The following is a 27,390-nucleotide window of genomic DNA, read 5'->3' as shown; positions in this document are numbered from 1 at the left end:
GCGCAGTTCCATATGTGTCGAGTAAACGCAGCAGCGCAGCGTATGACGTTCATACGTTGCGCTGTTATGAGACGTTGTTTGGTAAGGCAGATTCTGCGGTCACTACTTGTTTTCCAGGCTGGGAGTTGTATAACGTTTGGACCGGGTTCGAATTGAACACAGAATTGCTGTTCTCCCTATCTCTGGAAGAGAAGCCGCTGTCTTCTGGTGGCTCAGCGCTAGCGGACAGAGGATGTTTCCAGCCAGCAGATACACTTGTAAAGGCAAGTAAGCTAATTTAGCCGTTGGGCTAACGGGCTGAGATTTAGTTGCATATAATAATATTAAAAAACAAGATTCAACTTTAAAAGTTAAGCTAAATTCTTCCTCGACCGTTTTGGATACTTTAATTTATTTTGTGTAGCTTCTTTTAATTTTCTTGTGTTTTCTTAAAAAAAAAAGCTTGGCTAAGCATGCTCATTTTTGCTAGCGCAAAGCTAATGTAGGTGAAAGTTGAATCGGTCATTTAGGTCACAGGAAGCAGGGTAAAAATTATGGATTGTGTGGATTATAAATATATTTTCAGGTTATATGTGTTAATTAACTTTGCAAAGTTATCAGGAGTATGTGCATTTGACTGGAGATGCAGAATCGATGTTTCTACATCTGTTTAACAGCTGCTTGCTAACTACACTTGCTTCTTCTTAGGCAAACGAATTTAGCTTAAAGAGTTTTAAAAAATAATGTATCACAAAGAAAAAATAAATGTCATAAATCATATTATCCAAGTATCTTCAGAGAGTTGTTATGGACGTTGATGCTATGGGCTGGAAGGATCTTTGGTAGCAGTCAGTCTTGCAACTAATCTCAAGAAGCTTCTGACTAAAGACTGTTGCTGTATGCCAGTCTCAAGACTGTTGTGACATGTTAACAGCTCGGTACAGCAGAGCTGATACTAATTGATCTCATTTGTTTTTTCCAGTTCCCTTTAAATCTCTATCTTGCTTTGTGGTTAGAAAGCCAGGGAGAGAGAAGTTGAAGTCCTTGCCCAACATAACATATGGAATAGGTGACTTGAACTTCCTCCTTTCCTGCAAAGCCTCAACCCAAAAATAATATCAACAAAACTTTGTAAGAACAAATCAGAATAAACATAACGGAGCCACTCCAACATCCTGCCACCTCACAACTGTAGATAGCTTTATTTGTCCCATGCAGCTGATTTCAGTGTCCCTCAGAGGATCAAGTCAACCCGGTTTTAGCCAGTTCAAGGTCTCCCATTCCCACCTGTAAGAACTGGTTTAAATCGGAACTTGCTTCCTTTCTTGCAGCTCACAGATGTATCAGGGCATTGACGACTTTACAGAAAGACCCTGCAGCCCCGCAACAGTATTCTAGTATACAGAGGAGGACCTGCTCTTCAGTGTCAACGACCCGCATCACCACACACTACACCATTCATCCTCGAGATAAAGATGCAAGATGGGAAGGTGAGACCTTTCATTTTCTGTATTCATGATTAAAGCTCCTGTAATATTTTTATTGATCCAAATCAGGTATCCACCTTTAACCTAGAGGGAACTCATGATTTTATACCTTTATTGCTTTGGGTCATGAGTTTGTCATTTGGTCTAATTATGTAACGTTATCTGTTTTTCAAGATAACTGTGGACTTTATTTTTTACAATGCACTATAAGGATGTAGACACAGTAGATACTAAAGGCATTAAATGAGTGTAAAATGTGGATCGATAGATTGAGGTAACACATTTTTAATTAAATTGTTTACGTATTACAAGGAGCATGTTGTTATGAAACCGACAATGCAATGAGAGAGTTTGACTGAGCTAATGGTAAATATCTTTTTACCAGCATTCCTCTATAAAAGAGCATTAGATCATTTAATATTTTTTGTGTGTAAATATTGAAATATATTTCCATAAATAAAATAAAAAAATCATAGTTTGGAGAAATGCTTATTAAAGTTGGTTGATTGTCCACCATCGACGATAAGCTGAGCCTTTCACTGGTCTTTTTTTTTTTTTTTTTTTTTTTAAAGCAGGGGTGTCAAACTCCAGTCCTCGAGGGCCGCTGTCCTGCAGTTTTTAGATGTGCCACAGGTACAAAACACCTGAATGAAATGGCTTAATTACCTCCTCCTTGTGTAGATCAGTTCTCCAGAGCCTTAATGACCTAATTATTCTATACAGGTGTGGTGCAGCAGAGGCACATCTAAAAGTTGCAGGACACCGGCCCTTGAGGACTGGAGTTTGACACCCCTGTTTTAAAGAGTGCTTGTTTGGATGGCATGGGGGGGCTATGAGTTAGTTTATTAATTAGTAACAATGCTTGTTTGAAGCCTAAAGATGCAGCTCATAGAATAAATAATGCTGTTTTTAATGGTGTACACAAACTCCTTCCAGCTGCAAACAAAGCTTATAATTTTTCCTCAGGGTTTCTACACGTCCAGCAGTGATCTATTTTCTCAAACTTATAACTGAAAGCCAGAATGGTAGCAACCTATGTTCAGTAAATGCATTTGTTTAAATAATAAGCACAGTTGTGGAGACGGAAACAAATATTGGCTTTTTTCTTCTAGTTTAACTGGGCTTACAGGTCGTTCCAGTGTTTATCTGTTTTACATACTCAGCAAAGTATGAAACAACAAAATAGCAAACGTGCTTCTGTGAAAGCAATCTCTGCCACAATTTATGGTCTTTTTGAGCAACTTGGTGCATTCAAAATAAATAAATGAATGAATGAATAATCTAGAAACTATAATGTGTCCATACGGAATAAGAACAAGAAGAAAACTGAAAAATAATCCTTCCAACAAAGCTTTAAAATAAATTGATTGATTTATTAAGTTTTATCTGCGGTGCTGAAGATGTTCCAAAGCTGTGTTTGTGACTTATATGCACAGATATTTTTGGACCATTTGACATCAGTGGGAGACGTTATTTTTCTTCATGGTTTTTCCACCAAGCCAGTGGATCTTCCTCTTCATGACCTTTGACCTCCTTGCTGAGGTAACAGTCCATTTCTATCTGCGCCCATTCTACCGCTGTGTGCTGAGTTGGAAGCCTCATGCTCCCCAAAAAGCTGCTTCAAAAAATTAGGTAACTCAACGAAGGACTGCTTTTGTACGTCGCGAAACATAATTTACTAAATATTTAGATGCACTAGATTTGTCTAGAGCTGTCTCTTTTTGTGTCCAAATATTTTAGTAAAAGTTTCTGCTGGTGGAAAGCTTTTCTAGAGCTTGTTGATGGAGCTCTACCATTGGGTAATAACGTAGCATGGAAGAAAACTTAAATTCTCATTCACGTTTGACATGTATGAGACGATTCGTCAGCACAAGCAACAAACCGCTTTGTTTACATCTTTCATCTGGTATAAAGCAAGAGTAATCTCAAATAGGCAACTATTTATTATTTTGATGCTTAGTTCTTCCATTTTTGGACTTTTGTGTTTTAGACTGGCAAATTAGTGCGTGCATGTTTAAACTGCAAAGTCCAAATATCACTTGCGTGAATACCACCCTTTAACATTTGTTGGACTGATGAATATGGGTTAGAAAAATGTTACATACCGCCCAAGGTTGATGCTTATTTCACCTATTCTTTATTTGTTTTTAAGCAGATACAAAGTGTCTGTAGCACTATGCAGCTACAGGCAAAGAAAATAAAAAAAACTCTTTGTCAGCTTGCAATTAGTAACAAATTAATTATAATATACACATAATCAAATAAATATCAACAGTTCAAATTTACACCCTCCGTGTGGAATGAAGCAATCTTAAAATAAAACAAATAATAATAAAATATAGGCCTGTCGCCATAAACGATAAATCAATTAATTGTACGATAAATTAAAACTATCGACGTCATTTTAATTATCGGCTTTATCGTCTCTTCCGGCCTTTATCTCTTTCTGTTGATGACACTGAATGGAAAAAAAGGCTCAACTCCAGTGCTCTCCACTGACTCTCCCTTCCTCATTTTTTTTTAGTGTAATGCCCAGCCACACTACACCATCTTAGAGCTGTTGGCCCATTTTCAAAACCTGAGAGACCACACATTAGCCGTAAAAAAATTATATTTCCTCTCCCAGAGCAAAAAGCTAACACTCCTCTATGTCTGCATGAAATGGTTTGTTGCTGTTACTATGCTGCCAGGAAAATGGGTAAAATCAGGTTTTCAAAAAAGAAAAAAAGGAAAAAGAAGAACGACAGAAGAAAGGGTGTCAGTTCGTAACCTAGTTTTTCTCCGAGAGAGGTGGGTCGACTGCAGTGTACGATTATCAAGGTTTTAACTTAGTTAGCTTAGCTACAGACACTCAGGGTTTCCCCCAGTGTATATAAGCCTGGTGGGCCACCAGCCTTTACTTGCCCTCCCAAAAGGCTAAGTGATGGTGGTTTATTGCAAAAGGGTTTTTTATATACACCTATAGCAGTGATGGCAAAGAAGTGTTTGTAGTTAAAGCAATGGACTGGGGACAAGACCAGGGATGTGCACCAATAGCATTTAGAGTTTAGTGCTGAGTGTGCTGTGAGACTGATGTGAGATCATATATTTTTCCAGTCAACTTTTAACTTTATTTAACACAAAAACATGGTGGGCTGCTGGTGGACTCCCCTGACCACCAGGCTTAGCAAGTTTTCTCGGGGAAATCCTGGTACTGTTGGCCTCCATTTCACCAGCATTTAATCAGTGAAGAAATATATTTACAAAGATATTCATAGATTTAACTTCTCCCTGTACCTTTTACCACACTTAACAACAGATGAGTCAGCAGCAGTCCTAACCCCTCTTACCATCCTATCTCCTCCCTGCCCCAGTGAGAAAGGTGAGCAACACTGTTCAGTGACATGTCAGTTCGCATTATTTCAGGGAGTCCATGGGGACATCTGTCTCTCTTTGCTCTTTTTACAACAAAACTGAAGTAAATATTTCTAACATAAATGTATCTTTATAAAATGAAATGAAAATCCGCCTCATGTCTGAACAGGAGGATGGGCGATTTGAACAACGAGTATCTTACCTTAACTTGCGTGTAAGTTACAGATGTATGCTGCCACTTTCGCTCCTAACTTTTCCCTTGTTGTTCTCCTAAATAAAGTTAACAAAATGCAACTACATAGTATATTTTGAGAATTCTGGATTGGTTTATGTATATTCTGCATCTTGCCTGTGACTGTTGCTGGTGGTGAGAGAGCTTTCAGCTAGCTAAAAGTAAAAAATCTATTTTAGGTCCAATATGTCTCAGACAGGCTGCACAGTCTTTGCCATGTTATCCACTGAAAGTCAGTCTGCTAGAAAACTGGATCAATGACCCTGTTGCTTCAGATAGTGAATTGCATTCTGTAAGCAGACTGCTGCATGTATAATTCACTAGGTAAATATTGTGCTAGTGCCATTATTGTACCAAAGGAAGCAAATTTTTTTGTCATGGAGCCCAAAATTGCATATATATTAAACAACTGTCAATATGCGGAGATACTAATTACTAACGATAAGCTTGATCCTCAACTAGCCTTTTACCGATCAAGTTTTAAATCTCCAACATCTCAGTTTTGTTTGTTTTATCAACAGTAGAGTGCCATAAAATCTACATTTGTAAATCTACCATGAAGCTGACATTAATATTTCCCTCCTTATGCGAGGCTCTGCTTCCAACAAACAAAACACCCCAACCTCCACTGATTGATGTTTGGTTTCACCTGTTATTGATCATAAATTTGTGGTGAGACTGTGTGGAACTCTGGATTACACCTTGGGACTGGTTTCTGCAGCACTTAATCCACTTTTCTTGCATTGACCTTTGGCCCTCTCTGCTGACTGATAACCATTCAATGTTCAAACTTTTTTCTTTTGAACTTCAGTGCAGTCTTACTTAGATGCACTCAGATTCAGTAAAGCAAAGGAAACTGAAGTAAAATAATAAACCTGACTAACTCTCTCATTATAAAACTTAATGTTGTCTTAAAGAATTGAATGGAACAGTTAATCATTGGATGTTTTTCACATATAAACAATTATATAAATAAGAATAATTCCATACCTTTATATTTATTATTTCTGATTTTTGGGAGTGTTTACAGACTGGCTTATATTCTGAATCTTGGCTGAAATCAGATGGAAAATCTTAGTGTTTTTTTGTTTTTTTTAAAGTTATTTATTCTCCAACTAATCATCTCAATACTGCAGACATAGTTGTAGTTGTTACAGACCTTCACAAACATGCACCTTATCTGTTTTGCTCTTTTTCTCTTGCAGGTATGGAAATGGAGAGGTTTGCGGATGAAGCCGATGTTGTGATTGTAGGCGGCGGCCCTGCTGGTCTCTCTGCAGCCATCCGCCTTAAGCAGCTTGCAAATGAACAAGAGAAGGAACTGCGAGTGTGCTTAGTGGAGAAGGCCCCTCAGATCGGCGCTCACACACTGTCTGGAGCCTGTTTGGAGCCCAGCGCCCTTGTTGAGCTTTTTCCTGACTGGAAGGAACGAGGGGCAAGTATCTCAATATGTGTGGTCCCTAAGATCCCCAAATACCACTAAGAATGTAGAAGTAAGTTACATCAGGTGGAGCTCATTATAGGCCTCTGGAGAACAAGATCAATTAGGAATGAACCCATCAGATCTTGTATTTTGTGGACTCTTAGTAATGATTTAAATTGATATATTTTTCTGTCCAACTGTCTAACTAAATGCACAATAAGAGTGAAATCTTCCAGGTAATAAGACAAAATGAAATTAAAAGGATCTCAATTTCTCTGGTTCAGGCAAACTGTGCCAAAGAAAATAAATGGCACTCCTGGATTGGTTTGCAAACACCAGCCAGTAGCGTGAATGATTAGCATTGCTTCTAGAAATTTCAGCTTCTTAATCTCCATTTTTTTTGTATATTTAAGATATTCTCTATGAAAAAATCCACAAATATGCAAATATTTTACAAATGATTTAAAATTAACGTTCCACAAAAAATATAATTAAAAATGGGGGGGGGGGGGGGCTCCTCTGTAAACTCCTGTCCTTTCATTCTTCATTTACAGAGTCAAATACTGTATTTAAATGAGTCACTTACATATTGTAATTAACTCCTCAGCTGATTAATGTGCATTTTGTCATGCTAATACTGGCAAGCATATTAAACTGTTAATGTATCAGTAAAATATAAAATGTATTCAGGAATGTATTTACCTTTTTCCTCAGGCCCCTCTGCACACTCCGGTGACAGAAGATGTGTTCAGCATTTTTACAGAAAAGCACAGGATCCCCATCCCCATACTGCCAGGTAAAAACCTCCACTAGGCTCTTTGGTTAGGAAGTTCATAACTCTCCCTTTGTTTATGACATGACTAATCTGAGCTTTATTCATGTTTATTTGGGGCCAGTCCTGTGAGTTCTGTACAACACGAAGAGACTCCCTACAATTTCAATGTTTCTGTCTGGACTGCAATTTGTGTGCATCGTCTTGATGCTGTGGATTTACGTTGATGTGCAAAAGATGAAATATTCTTCAGTGGTGCAGCTTATAAATATATTTGACTTGACTTGAAGATATTTTCCACATGGTGCCGTAAACACTTTGAGCTGAGAATATGCTGTCTGAAGGATTTTTCTGGAATAAACCAATGTATGGTCCCACATGAATGCATATTATGTTTTTGTGATTTATCTGAATGTGTTTAGGACTGCCCATGCAGAACCATGGTAACTACATTGTGAGGCTGGGAAACCTTGTGCGTTGGCTGGGGGAGCAGGCTGAGGAGCTGGGAGTGGAGATTTATCCTGGTTACGCTGCCGCTGAGGTGAGATCTTCAGTTCCTTTTGATCAAAGAGGTTTTGCATATTTTTATCCTATTACATGTCTTACAGCCACTTTTTCCATTTTGTTCAGATGTTTTGGAGTTTTTTCCCCCCCTAAATGTACTTTACCTTTAAACAGAGCAAATTAATTTTGGTTATTTGTGGAATTCTGTTATTTCAGGACATCTCTGCTAGTATAAAATTAAAACATCAAACTTATACATAATTAAGTGGCTTTTCAAAGTTTAATAAGTTATATTAATAATAACTCAAAGCTGCTCTTTAAGTTCTGTCTTTCTGTCTCAAGAAGATGGTAAAGGAATCCTTTAACAACAGTTTCCACTAACTGGCTAGCCCACTGCTTTTACAGTATTCTTAATGTACAAATGTATGTTTAAACTCATAATCTCTTATGGTATTTATTCTTGTCATTTTAATAGTTTGCCAAGTATTTCTGTAGTTTTTCTCAAGGTGGGGTCTACAGACTACATGACTGCCCATGTTGAATCGAAGTAAAGCTGCCAGTGTTTGACCCTGTTTGCTTTACTTCATTTTTCTTTCCATTCTGATCTTTTAAGCTCTCCCACCGTTTCATTTCGGATAATCTTGTTGAAGTGCTGCATTTCAAGTCTTATTTAAAACAAATCTCTACAAATTTTATATAAATTATTAGTTGAAGCAAAAGAAAATAGCATAAGTTTTATCATACAGATTGAAAACACTCAACAATAAAATGTCAGCCTGGTAGTTGTGAAGTATTCTTTGTTCTGATGAAACTAAGATCAGGAAGATGAAAGTGTAGCGAAGGCTTGAAACGGTAGACTCCAACATGGAGGCAGTGATGGCCCGGGTCAGGGCGGCTTCCATATGGCGCCCAGTCGCTGCTGGTATTTGATCATCTGACAGAAGCAGGCAGATGAATTCTGGAGGGACGTGCTGTCAGAGCCAGCCAGATTCAGCACAGCTGAATGAATGACGCTCCGGCACTCGGATGGACACTGATTCAAAGCATACTGTGAAAGCAGCCCAGGAGATGTGTAAGGGAACGAGGTGGGATGATCTGCTGACTGGGTCACTCGTTTGATCTCAAGCTGACAGAGCAGCATTTTACTGCTGGAAGAACACGGTAGAAGAAGAGCCATGATGACCTGTCTGAAGAAAATCCAACAAACCCGCAAGAAATATAAAAAAATTAAAATATGCTATGACAAAATATTCTGCTCTGCAGATTAAATATTAACATTATTTCTTCATTGTGTACTTTAAAGAGCTGACCTTATCAGCTATATTCAGAAACATCTCTTTGTGTTTTCATGGGTAATCCCAGCTGTATAAAGACAGATCATCCTTTGTGGCCGTTTCTGCATTTTACTTTCAGGTTTTATTTCATGAGGACGGAAGTGTTAAAGGGATCGCCACTAATGATGTGGGGATTGCCAAGGATGGCTCACCAAAGGTAATGAACAATTTAGAAAGCTCATTTTATTTTAGAGTCTCTTTGTTGTACAATAACAGCAGTGGAGGATTTGATTTGCCAGGATAGCTGACTTTAAAGTTGAGACCTTAAGAATGTACTTTTGACTTCTTTCCCTCATGATTTATTAAATATGTGTTGAGAGAACAAGGTTACATGGGGGAAACAAAAAGCTTTGAGTCACCACATTTCTTTAAATCTGAGGTCCAACGAGGCAACTGTTCATTCAGTTGCTGTGATTCTGAACTTTCTTTAAATATTTATTATCCTTTTTCCACATTTTTAGCTTCAGTTTTTATCCTTTGACCCTTTTCAGTAGGATATGTTTTATTTACATGTTAGAATAGTTAACATTTTTACAATAAGCCACTTACTTGCAGGAGATAAAATAGCGTCTTGAGTTTTAGGAGATGTTTTTTATGCTAATGGTCAATCAGTTTAAATGCAGAAACCTTTGATGTTTCCTCAGTGTAAACCGTTTTAAAGCAGTTCATGTAAATGTTACCAAAATATGAATCAGTGGCAGTTCAACTAAATTCAGGTCATACCTTCTATATTTAATCCTAGTTTAATTTATTTCTACGAAAAAGGAAGAAGAAAAAATATGTAAATAATATTTGGTATTAAAAAGTGAATCTGAGATTTTATTTTTAATAGTTCCTAGGATCAAATGCATGCCAAAGATTTTTAGTTTGAAAAGAACGCATCTCATTTGCTTCTCGTTGTTGATCAGTCGCACAAAATTTTTATGGTTGTTTAAAAATTGTGAGTAATTTTCCAGAAGCTTCATTGTGGTGTTTGACACAACTTTATGTCGCTATTTAATCCCCGTTTCAGGATACTTTTGAGCGAGGAATGGAACTCCACGCTAAGGTCACCATGTTTGGAGAGGGCTGCCATGGCCATTTAGCAAAGCAGCTTTATAAGCAATTCAACCTGAGGGAGAACTGTGAACCCCAGACTTATGCTATCGGCCTGAAGGAGGTAATTAACAGACTGATTTAAAAAATCAAATCACTGAGGTTAATGTCCCTTTCTGATTGAAAGATTACAGTAAATATGAACTGCATAGTGTAAAGACAATGTGTGTGTTTTTTTTTTCCAGCTGTGGATGATTGATGAGAAGAAGTGGAAACCAGGCAGAACGGAGCATTCTGTTGGGTGGCCTCTGGACAGACACACATACGGAGGATCCTTCCTGTATCACCTGAATGAAGGAGAGCCTCTAGTTGCCTTGGGCTTTGTGGTGAGTGCTTTCACATCTTGTATGCATGAAAATTGTAACTTATTGTAGTAATAAATCAAAAAATCTCAGGATAATCAGATGCATCCATTTCTCACGGGCGCAGTATTTCAATACTGCCTGGAGGTAATGTCGCAAATGTTTATTTGCTTTGCAGAATGAACCTGCTGCATATTGCTTTATAACTAAAGCATCAAGTAGTTATATTAAGCCTACCTTTTGTTAAAAAACACTTAGATTTTTGTAAGATTAATATTCAGGGTTCTTACAGCTTAAAGCAGGATAGATTTAAGACTTTTTTTTAAATTTCACTAATTTCACAATAGATCGGGGGAAAAACAAATCCAGTTACCACCAATTTGACCCAAATGTTGTTTTAACAAATGTATGACTTTTTGGTCCAGTGTAAAAGTGTCAAATTTAGAAAAACTTTCCAAAAATAAAGAAAACTTGGAAACACACAAGTGGCAGATGACGGCTCTACAGTATTCATATTTTTTTTAGTTTTTTATTTTTGAGGGTTTTTTGGGCTCTAGTTAAGTATCTTAAAACAACATGCATGTTGGCGGCTCGATGTCCAGGCTTTGTTTTGCGCTTCCCACCTGTGGCTTCACTGCCTTGATTTCCATTGTGCCGTCTTTGAAATACTTCTTGCACAAAATGCAATGCATAGCTGGTTCTGATCTCAGCCATGCAGAAATATATTTTAGTTAGACAGACAATTTTTGTTAGATTCTTATTTATTTATTTTTTTCCCCCTCCAAATATGAACATCAGCTCTGAGTCCCAGCTGCGACAATAACGCTTTGATTAGTTCTGCTATTGGGATCACGTGATGTTACATCAAGAAATGGTAAATTACAAATAACTTATGTTAATTGTTACCAGTTATTTTAATATGAGACGAATTACTATCATAAAACCATATTTACGAGTAAAAATTTTAAGACATGTTAATACCAATTAAGGCCTTATTTTTGGATTAATGAATTCAATGCCTATTAAGACTTTTTAAGGATTTGTGGGAGGCTTGAATATTACTTTTTCAGATATTTCAAATTCATAAAATGATGGAAAGTCTTGATGGATTGTCAGAGGTTTGTGAATTCAAGTTTATGGCTGCTCTTCTGCTAATTGTACCCTTTTTTTTAAATTGCAGGTTGGTTTAGATTATTCCAATCCGTATTTAAGTCCCTTCAGGGAGTTTCAGCGTTGGAAGCATCACCCGTTCGTAGCTTCCACGCTGGAGGGAGGCCAGAGGATTGCTTACGGAGCCAGAGCCTTAAATGAGGGAGGATTTCAGGTATGTTGCTTTAATTGGTGAGGAAAGCTACTTCTGGTTGCCCTTAACAAGGTGATTGTTATTTTAAATCAAACTTCTCCCGACTTCACAAATTGATCTGTTGTGAATGTCAGAGCCTGGGTCCTGCTGAGACTTTGGGGGTGGAAGCAGTTGTACTGACATGATTAAGGGAGAAAAGTTTCTCCTTTGGGGGTTTGTTAACTTTAGTGCTTCTGTGTTTTATTAAAACCATCTGCAAAATGGCAAATAAAGTCAAATTTTGCAAGAACACAGAATCGTTGCTGCAAGATTGTAACAAAAGTAAACAGACCCTGTATACATTACCTCTGTTGTACTGAGCCTAGTTTTTAATCAAAGTAGGCTTTAAATGTGTTCAACCTTTAATTTATTAGTTCCGATTTTCAGTCTTATATTACTGTTTTAACCTGCTAACGAGGAGCCTTAGCAGAACTCTTGTTTTCTGGCTGTTTCTTCCTTAGTGCATCCCAAAGCTGACGTTTCCTGGAGGTTTGCTGATTGGCTGCAGCCCAGGTTTCATGAATGTCCCAAAGATAAAAGGAACCCACACAGCCATGAAGAGCGGCATCCTGGCGGCTGAAGCCATTTTCCCTAAAGTCACTGCAGAGAACCTGGACTCAGAGACTGCAGGTGTGGAACATCAACTTAAACATTCAGGACTAGTTCATTTCTGTTCACTGTAACTTACAGTGGGTTCTCTGCTTCTGCCATTTGCATAAATGTCATTCAAAATGAAAAACTCATTGACATTTCATCCTGAGCAAGCATTTCTCTGATTTATTTTTTTCTTTTATTATTGTGGTTTGCAGTTAATAAAACTCCAAAAATAAATATTTGGGAACATTTGAATATTGCATATTTTATAAATACTTGATTTAGACAGTTTGCTCATTTGAGATGTATCTTTGAAGAGAATTTATTTTCTTTAATAAATTTACAGCTTTAGTAGTTTTGCACAATCATATCTTAGATTTGACAATAAACCAGTGTTTTTTCTTGGACTTTCGGAGGTCATATGACCTTTTTTGTTAGCTATATTTTATTCTGTCTTTCAGTGTATATACAGTAACTACATATGTTTCTGCAGAGCAGAACGTTTTGAAACATTAAGAAGGTTAACTTTATAAAAGTTAGAAAAGTGTAACATGACGGCAGCGGTCAAACTGGAACTAAATTTGTAAAACTGCAGGCGCATCAATCACAGAACTGAAATATCAATAAGAAACGTCTGGCCAAAGACTTTGAAAAATAACAGGTAGCTTTGAGAGTGAAGCATTGTCAACTTGAAAAATACTCAAGAGTGGCACAGAATATTTCACAGTAAAATTGGTAATATAATTACTTTTCTGTTCTGCATATGACACAGGACAAAATATGGGTCGAAGTTTAAGGGGTTGAGAGAGTTTCTGGTTGGACCTGCATCAGGAACTCCTTCTGTTGAGGTCAGAGTTCAGTATGGCTGCTCTGCATGTAGGGGTTACTTATCAGCACTTTATTAACCCATTTGCAAACTGATCAGTGTCTACTGGTGATTATGTTCCATTAGTGTTTAAAATCCACATTTATTGGTCTGAGTTGCTACCAGCTGTCAATAAATAACCAAACACACTCGTTTCTATCTGGTAAATAGAAAATATTCAGCTCAGTTGTAATTTTGTTTTCAGTTCAGAGTTCTTGACTTTTGAAGCAAATGAAATGGAGAATAAATGAACCAACTTTAGCTTGATTCTAACAGACTGGACCTATTATGAAAAGGTTCTCTAGTTGGTTGTTTTATTTGTTTTATATTTTTCTTCATTTTAAAACCTTTTCTGTATCTTAGGGCTTCATATAGCTGAATACAGTGACAACTTGAAGAATTCCTCTGTGTGGAAAGAGCTGCACAGTGTCAGGAACATCAGGCCGTCCTTCCACAATTACTTTGGCCTGTATGGTGGGATGGTGTACACCGGCATTTTCTACTGGATTTTACGAGGAAAAGAGCCTTGGACACTCAAACACAGAGGTGAGGAGCGCCACTTTCTGTGGGTTTAACTTCAGACTTTATCCGATTGATTACTGATGAAAACTATGAATATTTGATAGCAGCAAATCTAATGTTTGCTCAACTGTATAAAGTGAAACAGGCAAAGATATAAAAGCTATAAAAGAGAAACTGTTGAAACGTGTTTTCTCTTTTCTGAAACTAAAATGCAAAAACCAACACAAGGTCAAAAAAATAAGACATTCCTTAATTAATATGATCATAATCAAAAGAGTGAAATGTTTCGAGCACTTTCTTTTCTAGGGGAACATAATTTCATAAGTGTTTAACTGTGATACTGTTGCTGAAACATTTAATATTGACAAGAATCACCTCACTTTCAGGAGACTTCCTAAACACTGTCCACACTCTTCAAGTTGAGTCCATCCGATTGGACAGAGATGCTTTAAATAGTTATTGGGTGATTAGATAACTGTAAATTTACTTTCTATCATTCATACTTTTGCAATCACAGTATTGCACACACCATTGTGACTAAGATTATTGCAGTTCATTCAATGTGTCATCAAAGTGTTTTAGAAAGTTGGGCAGAAAAAAAACAATTGGAGAACCGCATTCCTGAGAGGATTGTAAAGCCATACGCAAAGCAATAAACACGATATTTAAAGTGTTTTTTACCCGAGATAAAGATTAAAAAATACCATATTATTGCTTTAGGCTTGCTTTTCATTTGAAAGTAAATTTCATTAGGAAATGAAGATTCCATATTCTGAAAGGACACAACCCAACTTATTGACGTTTCCCCAGAATGATGATGAGAGGAGTCAGTGTATCTGCTGATGTTGGTCCTCCTCGTTTTCTCATTAGTCAGCAGAACGGCTGTATATTAAGGAGCCAAAAAATAAAAAGGACTTTGGGTTGAAAAAAATTAGAAAATAAGTTTTTGGGTTCATCAATTGTTTTCTATTTTATTGGCTGATTTTTTTCCATTTGTAACATGTAACTTAAGGGCCGGACAAAATAATTTCAAGGTCCACAAATGACCCCAGGTCACACTTTGGACAACCCTGGTCTAGAGGTTACTATGTAGTTACTATGTAGTCCTTTTCAGTAGCTTCAAAAACCTTTCATTTGTTAGTCTTGTTCATTTTGAGGCACCAGTAGATGAAATGCAGTCGCTGCAGACGTCACCACTGATTTGTCTCGACTCGGACCAGTCGTCTGGACGGTTCCGTTGTTTTAGTTGTCCTCTGAGGACGATGCCTCCTAACCCACCATGCTCTTTCTGCGGCAGGCCTGGATGCAAACCAGCTGAAACCGGCTAAAGATTGTAAGCCCATTGAGTATCCGAAGCCCGACGGCAAAATCAGCTTCGACCTGCTGTCCTCGGTGGCCTTGAGCGGCACCAACCACGAGGGCGACCAGCCTGCACACCTGACCCTAAAGGACGACCGCATCCCCGTCGAGACGAACCTGGCTATTTACGACGGACCAGAGCAGCGCTTCTGCCCGGCAGGTAACCTCACAGCCTTTCAGCAGAGCATGAGCTCATGGAGTCTGTCCAGGTTCACAGAAGGTATTCTCTTGTTTTAAAGAAATGTATCTGTAAAGAGAATCATCTCTGATATTTAATCTAGAAGGGAAAAGACTCTTTTAGACTGTATCTTAAGACTAAAAGCTAGTGTTGAATGTTTTAAGACGTGGAGCTTTCTCTAGAACTTCATAATTTAAACTAAAGAAAAACTTGTTAACAAGCAACACTCTTCTAACAAAACAATGTTTTTGCATGGAGTCTGTTTTCCTCCAGATAATAAGAATTTATTGATTAAAATAGTCCAGCATCTTGGGTGTTGCATGGGGCAAACTACCAGACGTACAGGACTGCTGCTGGTGTGGAAGTGTTTGTGCAAATGAGGCAGACAGTTAAATTATTGGCTGTTTATCTCATTGTGAGAAACTCATTTTCTCAAAGACCGGCTCTGGTGGAAATAGCTGAAGCTTCATTATGTGGCTGATGCAACACTCCAGGAAACTGACTGCTGCTGTTCTTATGCTTGTTGGTTTCCTTTAAATGCAACAAACAAAAGCACAGTGGGTTGGATCATGCAGGACAGCAATTAATCAAATAACTGTTTACTTGACTTTGAATCAGTTTAGTTTTTGTGTTTTATTGTTGCAGCTTCAATGTTTGTGTTAATGAATTTTAATGTTTTTAGTCTGTTTTGCTCTTTCTTCATCATTATCACAGTTTAATTACATTTAAGCATTTTGAAGTGATTCAAACTTTAATTATCTACTGCTTCTTCCTCACATTTTTTTTTCTACACAAACTTGCCATCTTCAGCTAAATATCTTCCACACAGCGTCTGTTCATTAATGCAGTTAAATGTCAGATTAACCTTCAGTTATTCTGCAGTCTGCGGCTCAATGTGGAAAACTGAGAGCTTTTTGGCAAGGTGTGCCATTGATCAGAGGTCTGTAACCTGTTTAAATTCAGATAAAACAGATAACTCTACAATAACAATTGTAGACTTATGAATTAAATCAAAATTGTATTATGATGGACTTTGTGAAATCGAGCAACATTGGTATCATCATCCAAGCAATTTGATAAAATATTATGTTATAAACTGAGTGATTTACATCCTGAAAGTCCTGATTAAGGAGGATTCAGTACAAAGACGTTACTTTCAGGTATCACATAAAACCTGATTGAATCACATTGAAGTTAAACATTTAAAATTTTCTTTCCTCATCCACCCTGTAGGTGTGTACGAGTACGTTCCTGTGGAAACCGGAGATGGGATGAGATTACAGATCAACGCTCAGAACTGTGTCCACTGTAAGACCTGCGACATCAAGGATCCCAGCCAGAACATCAACTGGGTGGTACCGGAGGGCGGCGGCGGACCTGCCTACAACGGGATGTGAACTTTTATCTTCAACAAAACTTTTTTTTTTTCCCACATTAAGGAGTCCGGAGCGGTCAGTATGTGCCTGAGTATGAACCGTTAGCCATGTAACTTTAATTTATAAAGCGTGTTTATGAATCTTGAAGGTCCAACTGATGGGTTCTGCATGAGCTCTGTGGGCATTTTAATCCATTTAAAGAGAAAATACTTGATCAACAGAAACATTTTCTGTCAGTTTTGTAAAAATTAGGCTGTAAATTAATGTCTGTCGGCATTTTTAGCAGAAAATAACTAATACTGTATAATGTCACAGAAAATAAAGAAAACTTGAGTTATCCCTTGTTTTATTGACCAGTAAAAACATAAATATAACAAACTGGTGTATTGTATCAAAATCTCAACAATGAAATGATACAAGATACACAACTTTATGTAGAATAAGACACGACAAGCCTGTGTTAGTCAGCTGTAACCTGAACATGCTTCAGACCAAATCTTGAGGTAATCACAGTGAAGTGTTACAGTAGAATGAGAATACTGTTACAGTCTCTGAATAACTTCAGTTTTTACTGAGATGACTGCAAAAATTAACAAACGACAACTTGTTGCAGCAGTTTGTCTTCAGGCAAACATCTTGGCATAGATTTTCTTTTCCTTCTCCTTCTCCTCTTGGATTTTAAGTTGGACTTTCTTCATCTCATTGATGATGGCTGTCAAAAGAAAGAATTGAAAAGGTTTCATTATTGTTTTTACATGAAAAGGGTGACATCTTGATAAGATTTTACTATTTTTAGTTTTACTATACTGATGTCACTCATCTTTTTTTGTTAATGTTAACTAATATTAGACCGTGGTGCTAAAAACACAAAGGTCATGGGTTCAATCCCCATGAAGGCCAATTGAAACATCAGAGCTGTAAGAAAATCAACTCTTCAAATTAGCAAAAGTCTTTAAATGAAAACATTATTGATTTTGAAAAACATTATGAGTACTTTTCTTAAATCTTTATTGTGGTAAAATCATGTAAATGTTTTATACAATGAAATCCCACATTTCTCACTAAGGCTGGAAAATAAAATCACTTCAAAATAAAAAAGGTTGGAAAATATGCCTTTACTCATGTTGATTTTGATCTTACTACTCAAATCTTCATAATGGTAAGATCATATAAGTTTTTCTTAAATCGATGAAAACTCAACATTATGTATGGCCGGTTAGCTCAGCTGGTTAAAGCGTGGTGCTAAAAATGCAAAGGTGGCAGTTATTAGCTGGTGAAACGTTTTTATTAGACTTTCAGTATTCCAAGCTGAATGCAGGCTTACAGAGGTAACATAAAAAATATAAACTATTGTAAAAAAACAACAACATACCTTTATCTTCCGGAGCGATTCCCTGAGCTTTCTTTAGATCAACCTAAAATAAAAAGCAAATAAAATAGTCTTAGTTAGAACAACTTAACAGTACAAAAACATGACTTTCATTTGCTAAATGGTTGATTTAAAAAAAAAAAAAATTAGTACAGCTCAATATTATATACATGTAAATGCAATGGGATCCCATTCAAGTTTAAATTGAAAGAAAAACTTATCAAATCTGTTGATGTTCAGGAGGCGAGAGTAAAGGAATATTTCTAAAAAAAAAATTTTCATTCACATGTTCATGTTAAAAACACCCGTTTCCTTGTCATTTAGTCTTAAAATGACACAAGAAGAACTCTACAAGTACAACCAGACACTCTTAACCCTGCTCTGAAATAAAACAATAGAGTATGAGAAATACAGCATTCAGACTTTTCTCTGGACTGACCCATTTTTGTCAGGACTGCTATATACAGTATGTACATCATTAAGTCAAGGTCACCTTTTTAATGCCTGTTTCACATAATGAATTACCTCATGTACTGCTATTCTTTTGAGTGCACACCTAATGAATTAAAGCAGAACCAGCAGCATGCACTGTTAGTTTCTGATTACTCTACCACACATTCTTGTAAATTTGGCATTTAGAAATAATTTCTATTAAAAACATTGATCCAAGTTATTATGATGGACTGCTGCTATTACTTTAGACACAACCGTGTATAAAAAAATAAAATAAAACCCCCAGCTTTATGAGCTGCCAGTTTTGTGACATCCACCACCAGCAGCTGCTTTGATAACTCTCTTTCTCTTCTTCTCTCAAGAGGAAGAAAAGCTTTGAAGAGCTTACCAAGGCTTTGTTGTATTCCTTCAACCCCTGCCAGGCCTGGGCCCTCCGGAAAAGTGCCTTTGTGTTTTCTTGGTTTAGTTCAAGAGCCTGAAACAGAAATTTTGTCTTTACTCGACCTTGTTTTGATTAATGCCTGTAAAGCTGCAGCTATGATACTCTAACTGCACCTAAATGAATTGGCTTCCAGTTAAAATAACCCACCACCTTGTGGGAAATGAAACAATTTAACCCTGACTGTTGATCTGGTGCAGTAAAGCAGCTACAGGCGCAGATCTGCTGGTGTTACCTCATTGCAGCTCTCCAGAGCCTCCTGCCAGAGCTGCAGCTTCAGTTTACAGGCGGCCATGTTGAGGAAGCAGCTGACTGCTGTGGGCTCCAGCTTCCTGTGTTCCTCTTCATTCTCCACCAGGTTGCCACTCATGTCCAGGTACCTGCACGAACACAAAGCAGGCCATAAAGGTTCAGGTACAGATGGGCCCTCAGATTTTTGTGGCTACTTTAATTTTTTTCCCAGCTTTGAATTGCTGATACAGATTTCTCTCTGTCATTAGAAAAAACAGAATGACACTGAAATGTGTCAAAACAGTTGCTGTAAAACAGCTTTTATTTCTATTTTTAAGTATAAATATTCAATATTTTTACTTTGACTTGATGTGGAGGCTAAGTGATAGAGTTCACAGATTAAATCTCATATGTATTTAATGAGGTTAGCAACAAAAGTAAGAGGTGTGTGTACTTCAGAAAAACTACAGAACTGAGAAAGTATTTGAATCTTTATTAGCACTTAATTATTTCAGATCAAACTAATTTTAATAAATTCATATAAAAACAAAATGGATGTCAAAATATATTTTCTATTGTTTTAACTGTAAATGTTTCTTTAATATTCACAATTTTGCTGAAGTGGAAAATAATTCTCCTTTGTCATTCAACCAGTGTGAAAAAGTTGGCGGTCCAGTTAATCAATGGTGCATAGAGGCGCAGACATCACGATTTGTCAATAAGAGAAACTTGGCTCAACCAACTGACCTGGTTAAATAAATAAAGGCAGGCGGTCAGAAAACCTCCTGATCAAATGGTCAAACCACCTCAATTATGAAAAATAACTTTTCCATACTGGAGGTTGAGCTGAAAGAGCCGAGTTCTAAACAAAAAAGGAAAGATTAGTCTTTAAGGTTCCTAAATCACACACCCTTTTCTCTATAACTTCTATTATATGACTTGGCCTTGAGGTTCTGTCCCTGAACACAACACGCACCTTGGAAGTTCAACCTTTTTGCTCTTGTTTCATTCCTTCAGGGCCAGAAGGCCCCTAACAGCATCTCCAACACCACAGCAGACTCTAATGTCTGCCAACTTCTCCAAATCCATCAAATCCATGACAGAGATTGAATACACAGGAGGATCAAATAGAACGACTGTGTTCAGCCTTCCATTATCTAGCTGAAGTCTTAACCTCTTGTAGCTGAAAGAAAAAATGGATTTCATTTTAAATAGTTTCTTAAATCTCTGATTCCTCTGAACATTTTAATAAACACCTGAGAAAATAGACTCTTCACTCAGCCACAACCTTCACAACAAAAGGTACTATCATTATTTGGCACTAGTTGGTATGGTGAATTCACTGACTGGAAAAAGATGGTATTTTTCCATTTCTGACAAGCTGGTTCAGTAGTAAGCTGAAAACCTGATTTTTCCTGTTCATTTTTGTCAGGGAACCTTTTAATTTTTCTTTTTTGTCTCTCCTGACTCCATAAATGTCTTTCATTCTGGTTTATTCTTTTTTTCTAGACTTTTGGTGATGTTTTTAAGACGAGGTAATACAGGAAGTCTTCAGTCAGAGGCCCCTTCAGATTTGTTGCAAGACTGACTGCTGCCTGATATTCTTCCTGTTTACAGGATCACCGTTCACAACGACTCTGAAGATACTTGGATGTTACGTGTTATGACAACATTTAATTTCCCTTGTGGATAAATACGGTATTATTGAACTGAATTAAAACTGTGTCTCAAATCGCCTTTGGGACAACAACTTATTTCAGATACTGTATGGTTTGATTTATGCAGATGGCCTTAATATTTTTAATTTGATAGCTGCTTTATTGAAATGCTGCTTGGATTTGTGCGCCTCTCCCAGGACGGCTGTGACTGAAACGGAACCAGAGCTGCAGACAGTCTTACCTCAGGGCTTTCTTATATTTTCTCACTGCGGTTCTCCAGTCCTGGTTCTTAAACATCACGTTCCCGATGTTCTTCACGTCTTCAGCAGTCGACACAACTTTGTCAAGCTGAAAGAATAAAATAAAAACATTACATGTTCCCTGTGTGGAGATCTTGTCTTGGTTTGTGTTTGTCTTTTACTCTAGTGGATCTGTTGAGGTGTGATTACAGGAGACCACTAACCGGTTCACTCTGCTGTCTAACTGCTTGTTTTACACTGAGACCCACCGTTAGATGCACGTCTGCAGCTTTTCTGTCAGCTAATTAATTTTCTGCTATCTAGTAAACACAACTCCAATTAACCACAACTGCTTCACTCTGATCTATGGAAACCCAGGAGTGCCACTGGTGGGAAAATAAAATCCAGATTTCCCTAAATTAAAATTTTCATAAACAGAAATTTTATTTAATGGATAAAATTGATTTGCCACCCAACTTCCAGCAGGTCACAACAACAACAGGTGCTTTGTTGATCACTAATTATGCTTGTCATGAAAGGGTTGAATCCTTTTGTAATTTGTGCTGAGCTATTACTGAATTGAGATTTTAAAATAAATTCAGTCGTTACTGATATTTTATATTACTGAGCTGCACATGAAGTTGATTAAGGTTTGAGCCACACTAGCCGAGTCACTTTATGTTTAAATATATTTTCAGTGATGTGTTTATGAGTAAATGTTGCAAACTATTCCTCCAGTTTCCAGGCTAAGCGTGTCCTTAAAACTCAGAACGAAATTTGTTTCCGTTTTCTGGCCTGACACTGCAAAGGGCGGCAAAGAAGCACATTTCCAAAAATGGCCTTCCAGTCCTGGCGGAGCGCTCTGATGCTATCTGCCAGGATGAACCCGTGCCCTTGAAGATCAAAGACGTCGCTGGTACTTACATCTTTAAAGTCGATGTCGGAGTCCTCGGGGAAGTCTGGGTGAGCGTCTCCAGTTCCGTCATCTAGAGCGGCGCCCCAGCTGTCCCCGTCCTTATGTTCACCACAGTCCGCTATGATGCAAGGCTGAGGGGGGGAAAGGCAGATTACAGGACATTTTACGCAGAACGATTTTATTTGATGCTCAAATATTTCTAACAGAATTAATGCGAAGACGATCTATAAATATATAATGTCGGCTAACAGTGTAATACTCGCTCAGGGAACAGAGACTATGAATTAAATCTGTTTGATAACCAGACTTATTCAAAGAAATGTCAGAAATCAGTTATTAAATATTTAAGTGACATTTAAGCCCAACAAGGCGTATGGTTAAAAACTGCAACAACATACAGATTACATGGTCACAGCAAAGGTTTCTCTTTAAATCAATTTATTCTTCTCTGATATGTAAGAAACAGAGAAGTGTGGGCATAATAATAAATATGTTGAATACCATCTTAAAGATTATTTTCAAAAAGTAGATTTAATCTGACAAACAAGCCCTCAGGTACATTAAATCTGAATAAACTTTTTGTTTTAGGTCAGTTGGGAATATTAAAATGATTTCTATTTGCTAGAATTTCTTTAAAGTCAAAACTCTAGATACATAAAGCCAAGTCATTCAGTGTCATCAACAGAAAGAGAAAAAGGCCGGAAGAGACGAAAAAGCCGAAAATTAAAATGAGGTGGATAGTTTTAATTTATTGTGCGATTAATTGACTTATTGTTTATCGCAACAGGCCTAGTTACAGTGACAAATATAATATTAATAGTCTGAGGCACTGTACTTCAAATCTTTAGTACACCCATTTATTAAACATTGTTTTGCTTAAATTGGTTGGTTGGATTCTGTTTTGAAGTGCTCTTTGGCCTTTTTATGCAGGTCAATCAGGGTAATTGCTCTGTGCTGACTGTACCTTTATAGGAGTGTCCTCTGTGGTCTCCACTGACTCCAGCATTTTTACAACTCCTATTCCTTTTAACACCTGTCCAAAGACCACATGCTTTCCATCCAGGTGGGGTGTGGGCACCGTCGTGATGAAGAACTGTGAGCCGTTGGTGTTGACCCCAGCATTGGCCATGCTTAGCAGGCCCACTTTGTCATGCTGCAAGAAAAGGAGAAATGCCTTCAGTAGAACCATGAACCAGAACAAAGGCAGGTTTGGACAATTGCCTGACGTTGTATCTTTTTGAGCTACATTATTTTTTGAGAGCACAGGTAGAAGTTGAAGATATTGTGCTGCAGAAGCAGACCTTGTAGTGGAAGTTTTCATCCTCAAACTTCTCCCCATAGATGCTCTCGCCCCCCGTGCCATTGTGGTTAGAGAAGTCACCTCCCTGGATCATAAACTTCTTGATGACTGTCAAAAAAAAGAAAATAGATAAAGCAGAGTAAAAACCTCAGAACATTTAATATTTTAAAAACTATTTTGAACACTTAACAAAATTATTGTATGGTAATATTATTTATGTAGCAAATGTTGAGCAATAAGACAGTTCAAAGGGCCAATTGGTAATAAAAATGAGTGTCCCATTCTAACTAGAGCAGTAGTGCCCGAGGTCAGTCATAAAGCGCCAATGTTCTAAATATCTGTGCTACCCATGAATCCGTCCTACCTTGTGGTCATGCACATGCCCACAGTGATGCTACATCACATTATGCTTTGGCAGATTTCTTATCAATACATTCTACCTGTGGAAGTTTTGTTGTGGAAGATTAAGATAAGTTTTATTTAATTTATTTTATTTATACCTGGGTTTAAAACCGTGTCCCTGTACTTTAAAATATTTTAGTTTAATAACGCTCTTTTTTTTATTAAACCATGCTAAACAGGAGATTTTAGTAGTGATATTTTTTGACTTTGAAGCTGTGTCTATGGTGTAATATTGGTGTAAATGAAGTATATCCTATCATGTGACCTTCACAGTTCGGTGGAAACATTGTGGCTTCACTGCATATAAAGTCTGTCATACAACATATTAATGAGAAAAAAAGAGTTGTGGTGCTCTATATTTATAGATGTCTGTGTTTAATTTAATTTCAATAAAAACCTGTTTCCTTTGTCTGATACTGTTTTATTTTAAAAAAGCACCTGTATTTAAAATACATTAAAAAAATAACTAATGCATACATCTATAGCTTGTCATTTTAAACGGGTAGGATATTCAGATAAAGGAAGTGATATTCTTGTGGTTTCGTCATGTATATAAATTGTTCCAATTCTATGCTAAGTAAAACTCCTAAGCTTCCACTTCCGTCCCGTCACTCAAATACTGTTATCCAATGTATTTAACATTAACACAACCAGTCATGCTACCGTCATGTAGCATGACTGGACGTGCAGCACAAACAGACATAGCCATCTATCCGTGCTACAGTAGGAAAATCTGACAAGGTAGCACTGGTGGTCAGAACCTGTTTTAGTTTTCTCCCTTGTGGCAGTAACAACCTTTTCAGCATGTCAATGTTCTTCTTAGGCCTTCTAGTGAGCCATCATTTGATCCAGGTGCATTAAACCAGGGAGAGAACTACAGAGTGCAGGATGCCGGCCCTACAAGACTGACTTTGAGCACCACTGAACTAGAGTGTTTTCAGAATAAAACTTGCCACCTGAATTAGTATTATTTGATACAGCATATTTGTGGAAAGTACCGTTTTTAAGAAATGTTAGAAAATGCAATTGGAAATATGGGTGGAGTCAATAAACTGTCTTGATTCTGCTGCCTTTACCAGTTGAAATCCATCATCTATGCAAAATGCATCCATTCAAGTATAAAAAGAAACTATACATGTATTGCAATTTTTATATTAACATTTGAAGTACAATTTGTCAAGAAATCTAATAAAATGTAATTAATGCATCAATTACAACACATTTTCACCTGTTTTCCTAAAAAGCATTACCAATATTTAACTGTTCTTTCTAAATATGGCTAGGAACAGATTTTCTTGTACCTACTGCAAAAAGCAAAGGACTTTGTACTTTCCTTATAAGGTTATCACAACTAAAACCTGCGACTTCTAAATAAAACTGCCGCCAGTAGTACTTCAATCCTGAACTAGAAGGCATAAAACATGTAAAGGATTGTAATATGACCACATATTTAAGAGAAAAGTGCAGAACTAGATGTCATTATGTGCCTCTATAGGAACGAATATTGACAATAACTGGATAAATAAATTTACTTTCAAAGAGTTAAAGCTCTAAAGGTCAACAAACCAGATCGGCTTGTCACTGTTTATAGTTTGAAGTCCACCATTGAACATCTATGTTAAAACTTAGCTACATGAGCATAACTTTCATTGCACACCCTCCACAGGTACAATGTGACGCTTCACTGGGAGTCCCCTTGAGCTGTTCACCCATCATACATAGGTTCTAACTTCAAGGTGTCCTCCTGACTCATTCAACGCAAATGTGAGATCAAAAGAAAGGATGAGGGCTGCTTACTTCTGTGGAACGGACATCCTTTGAAGTGCAGCGGTTTCCCTGTCGATTTTCCGACGCCTTTCTCTCCGGTGCAGAGTGCCCGGAAGTTTTCAGCAGTCTTAGGGGTGACATCGGCAAACAGCTCCAAAACAATGCGGCCGGCTGAGGATAGAAAAGCAAGAAAAACAACTTCAAATAGAGGACACTTTGGGTAAAACTTTGATAAATCGCAAGTAGTTATAAACATGTCAGCTAAATAGTTCAATCTTAAAAATGAATTTAAGAAATCTTTGTTTAGAATAGTTCATGAATTTGCTCCATCATTTGTATAATTATACTGTAGAAGCTGTACAGTGAAATATATCCAAGTAAACTCTGTTTTAGGCTTTACAGTGACTGAAAGGACTAGAGGGTAATAAATTGGATTTAAAAAACAGTAAAGCAAGAAAAAGTGCTGGGACAGTTCAACTCTAATATATGAAAATCAAGCAGATTTAAGCAAACATCAGAAGGATTACTGCTATATAATATAACATGTTCCCTGCTTAGGAGAAATTAGATTTTTGAGGTATTCAGATTATTAAATGCATGTTAAGGTGCTAACATTGTTTGAGTGCATTGTGTATGTATTATGAATGAATAAATGTGCGTGGACATGTACGGATCTGAAAATGAACAGATGGAAGGGATGATGGAAGGGAGAACAATGTGCAACCAAATGGATAATGATAATGGATAATGATGGACAGCTAGATGAAAGAATAGATGGATGGCTAATAGATGGTAGAAATTTATAGTGAATGATTAATGTATGGAGTGAAGGTAAGATGGATGAATGGATGGTTTTCAGAGAAAAAGTATTTTTCTTTCCATACTCTACTTTTTCCAATTTAATCCTTACCTGGAAAACGTGTAAAAAAATCCCTGCTTTTTCAGACTACTAAAGAACACTGTGAATTCCTATTTTAACTTCACATTTAACTCAAACATGATCATAAAACCGTAATAAAAAAGAAAAAGTATGAATATTATATCGACCTGATATACTTTATAAGTATGATTTATTCACACCATGAAGACAGGGACATACACTCCCAGATCTTAATAATTACGTAGTCATAACTACTCAATACAACATTTTTTGACTGAACTACACTGGTTAACACTATTCTTTAGAAATTATATTATTTTTAATCCAATTTAAAAACTATGCGTGGCTTCACAACACTAGACTGTAACTGTGGAACTTTATCATCATTCTAACATGTTTATTTTATCAGCTTTATTTTCTTTTGACTCCTTAGAAGCTGGAAGAGCTTCTGGAAGTCACTGAGACGGATGTAGCTAACAGGCCAACAGTTCAATTAGCCACAGAACGTGCTGCTACATGAGTTCATTTGAAATAAAAAACGGACCTTTTTCCCCGTCGATGTCAACGTCGAAAAAAACGCGAGGATTCTCGGGGTTGGATGGCTTTTCCGACGGTACTGCGTGAGACATTTTAAGGAGCAATCGTTGAACCTAAACCTTGTAAACCTCGACACCGGCGCACTGGAGCCGTTGACGTTATGAATGAAAGGCATACGCAACTTCCAACTCCACGCTTCAAAATAAAGGCCAACTGCTAAATGACACATTTTTGACGATAAACTCGAAAAATCATCCAGTGTTTCTGCGAGAGCAGTATGTTGTCAGTTTCTTTCATAATTTAGCAGGAATCATACCCATAATCCTTACTGTGTCGGTTGTCAATTACAGGACAACGGAGAGACACAGGACAGAAATGAAACGGCCAGGGAAACCCGGCTAACAGTCGTGTTTTTTTGATTTTGGTACCCGTCAAGAACACACGGACGTATTGTGAGTACCTCCAAACTCGAACGCACTAT

The 27,390-nt window shown here is 37.2% G+C and overlaps 2 protein-coding genes across 5 annotated transcripts; one reads left to right on the top strand and one right to left on the bottom strand.

The window, feature by feature from the left end:
* On the top strand, positions 1-17,055 carry etfdh (electron transfer flavoprotein dehydrogenase). 3 transcript variants are annotated; one of them, XM_044126580.1, is made up of 14 exons: positions 50-263; positions 1,311-1,469; positions 4,765-4,827; positions 6,258-6,487; positions 7,190-7,271; positions 7,670-7,788; positions 9,165-9,242; positions 10,098-10,244; positions 10,366-10,506; positions 11,663-11,806; positions 12,286-12,454; positions 13,647-13,829; positions 15,103-15,324; positions 16,576-17,055. In XM_044126580.1, the coding sequence occupies exons 1-14, from the start codon at positions 233-235 to the stop codon at positions 16,737-16,739; spliced, it is 1,932 nt and encodes a 643-aa protein (XP_043982515.1). In that variant the 5' UTR covers positions 50-232; the 3' UTR covers positions 16,740-17,055. The 3 variants fall into 3 exon arrangements, with proteins under 3 accessions (XP_043982516.1, XP_043982515.1, XP_043982517.1); XM_044126581.1 differs by lacking the exon at positions 4,765-4,827 and having other exon boundaries at positions 1-263; XM_044126582.1 differs by lacking the exons at positions 50-263; positions 4,765-4,827 and adding an exon at positions 2,903-3,008 and having other exon boundaries at positions 1,332-1,469.
* ppid (peptidylprolyl isomerase D) lies at positions 17,048-27,092 on the bottom strand. Of its 2 annotated transcripts, XM_044126583.1 has the most exons (10): positions 26,917-27,092; positions 25,523-25,663; positions 23,325-23,431; positions 22,988-23,176; positions 22,032-22,154; positions 21,110-21,216; positions 19,215-19,359; positions 18,929-19,015; positions 18,091-18,133; positions 17,048-17,430 (listed from the first exon to the last, which is right to left on the bottom strand). In XM_044126583.1, exons 1-10 carry the CDS (start codon positions 26,999-27,001, stop codon positions 17,342-17,344), a joined length of 1,116 nt encoding a protein of 371 aa, XP_043982518.1. In that variant the 5' UTR covers positions 27,002-27,092; the 3' UTR covers positions 17,048-17,341. The 2 variants fall into 2 exon arrangements, with proteins under 2 accessions (XP_043982518.1, XP_043982519.1); XM_044126584.1 differs by lacking the exons at positions 17,048-17,430; positions 18,091-18,133; positions 18,929-19,015 and adding an exon at positions 20,187-20,393 and having other exon boundaries at positions 19,259-19,359.
* Between the last annotated feature and the right edge of the window lie 298 nt (positions 27,093-27,390).

This window comes from Gambusia affinis, linkage group LG09 (genome assembly GCF_019740435.1).
Source record: "Gambusia affinis linkage group LG09, SWU_Gaff_1.0, whole genome shotgun sequence".
NCBI lineage: Eukaryota > Metazoa > Chordata > Actinopteri > Cyprinodontiformes > Poeciliidae > Gambusia > Gambusia affinis.
This window is presented reverse-complemented; position numbering and strand designations above follow the sequence as displayed.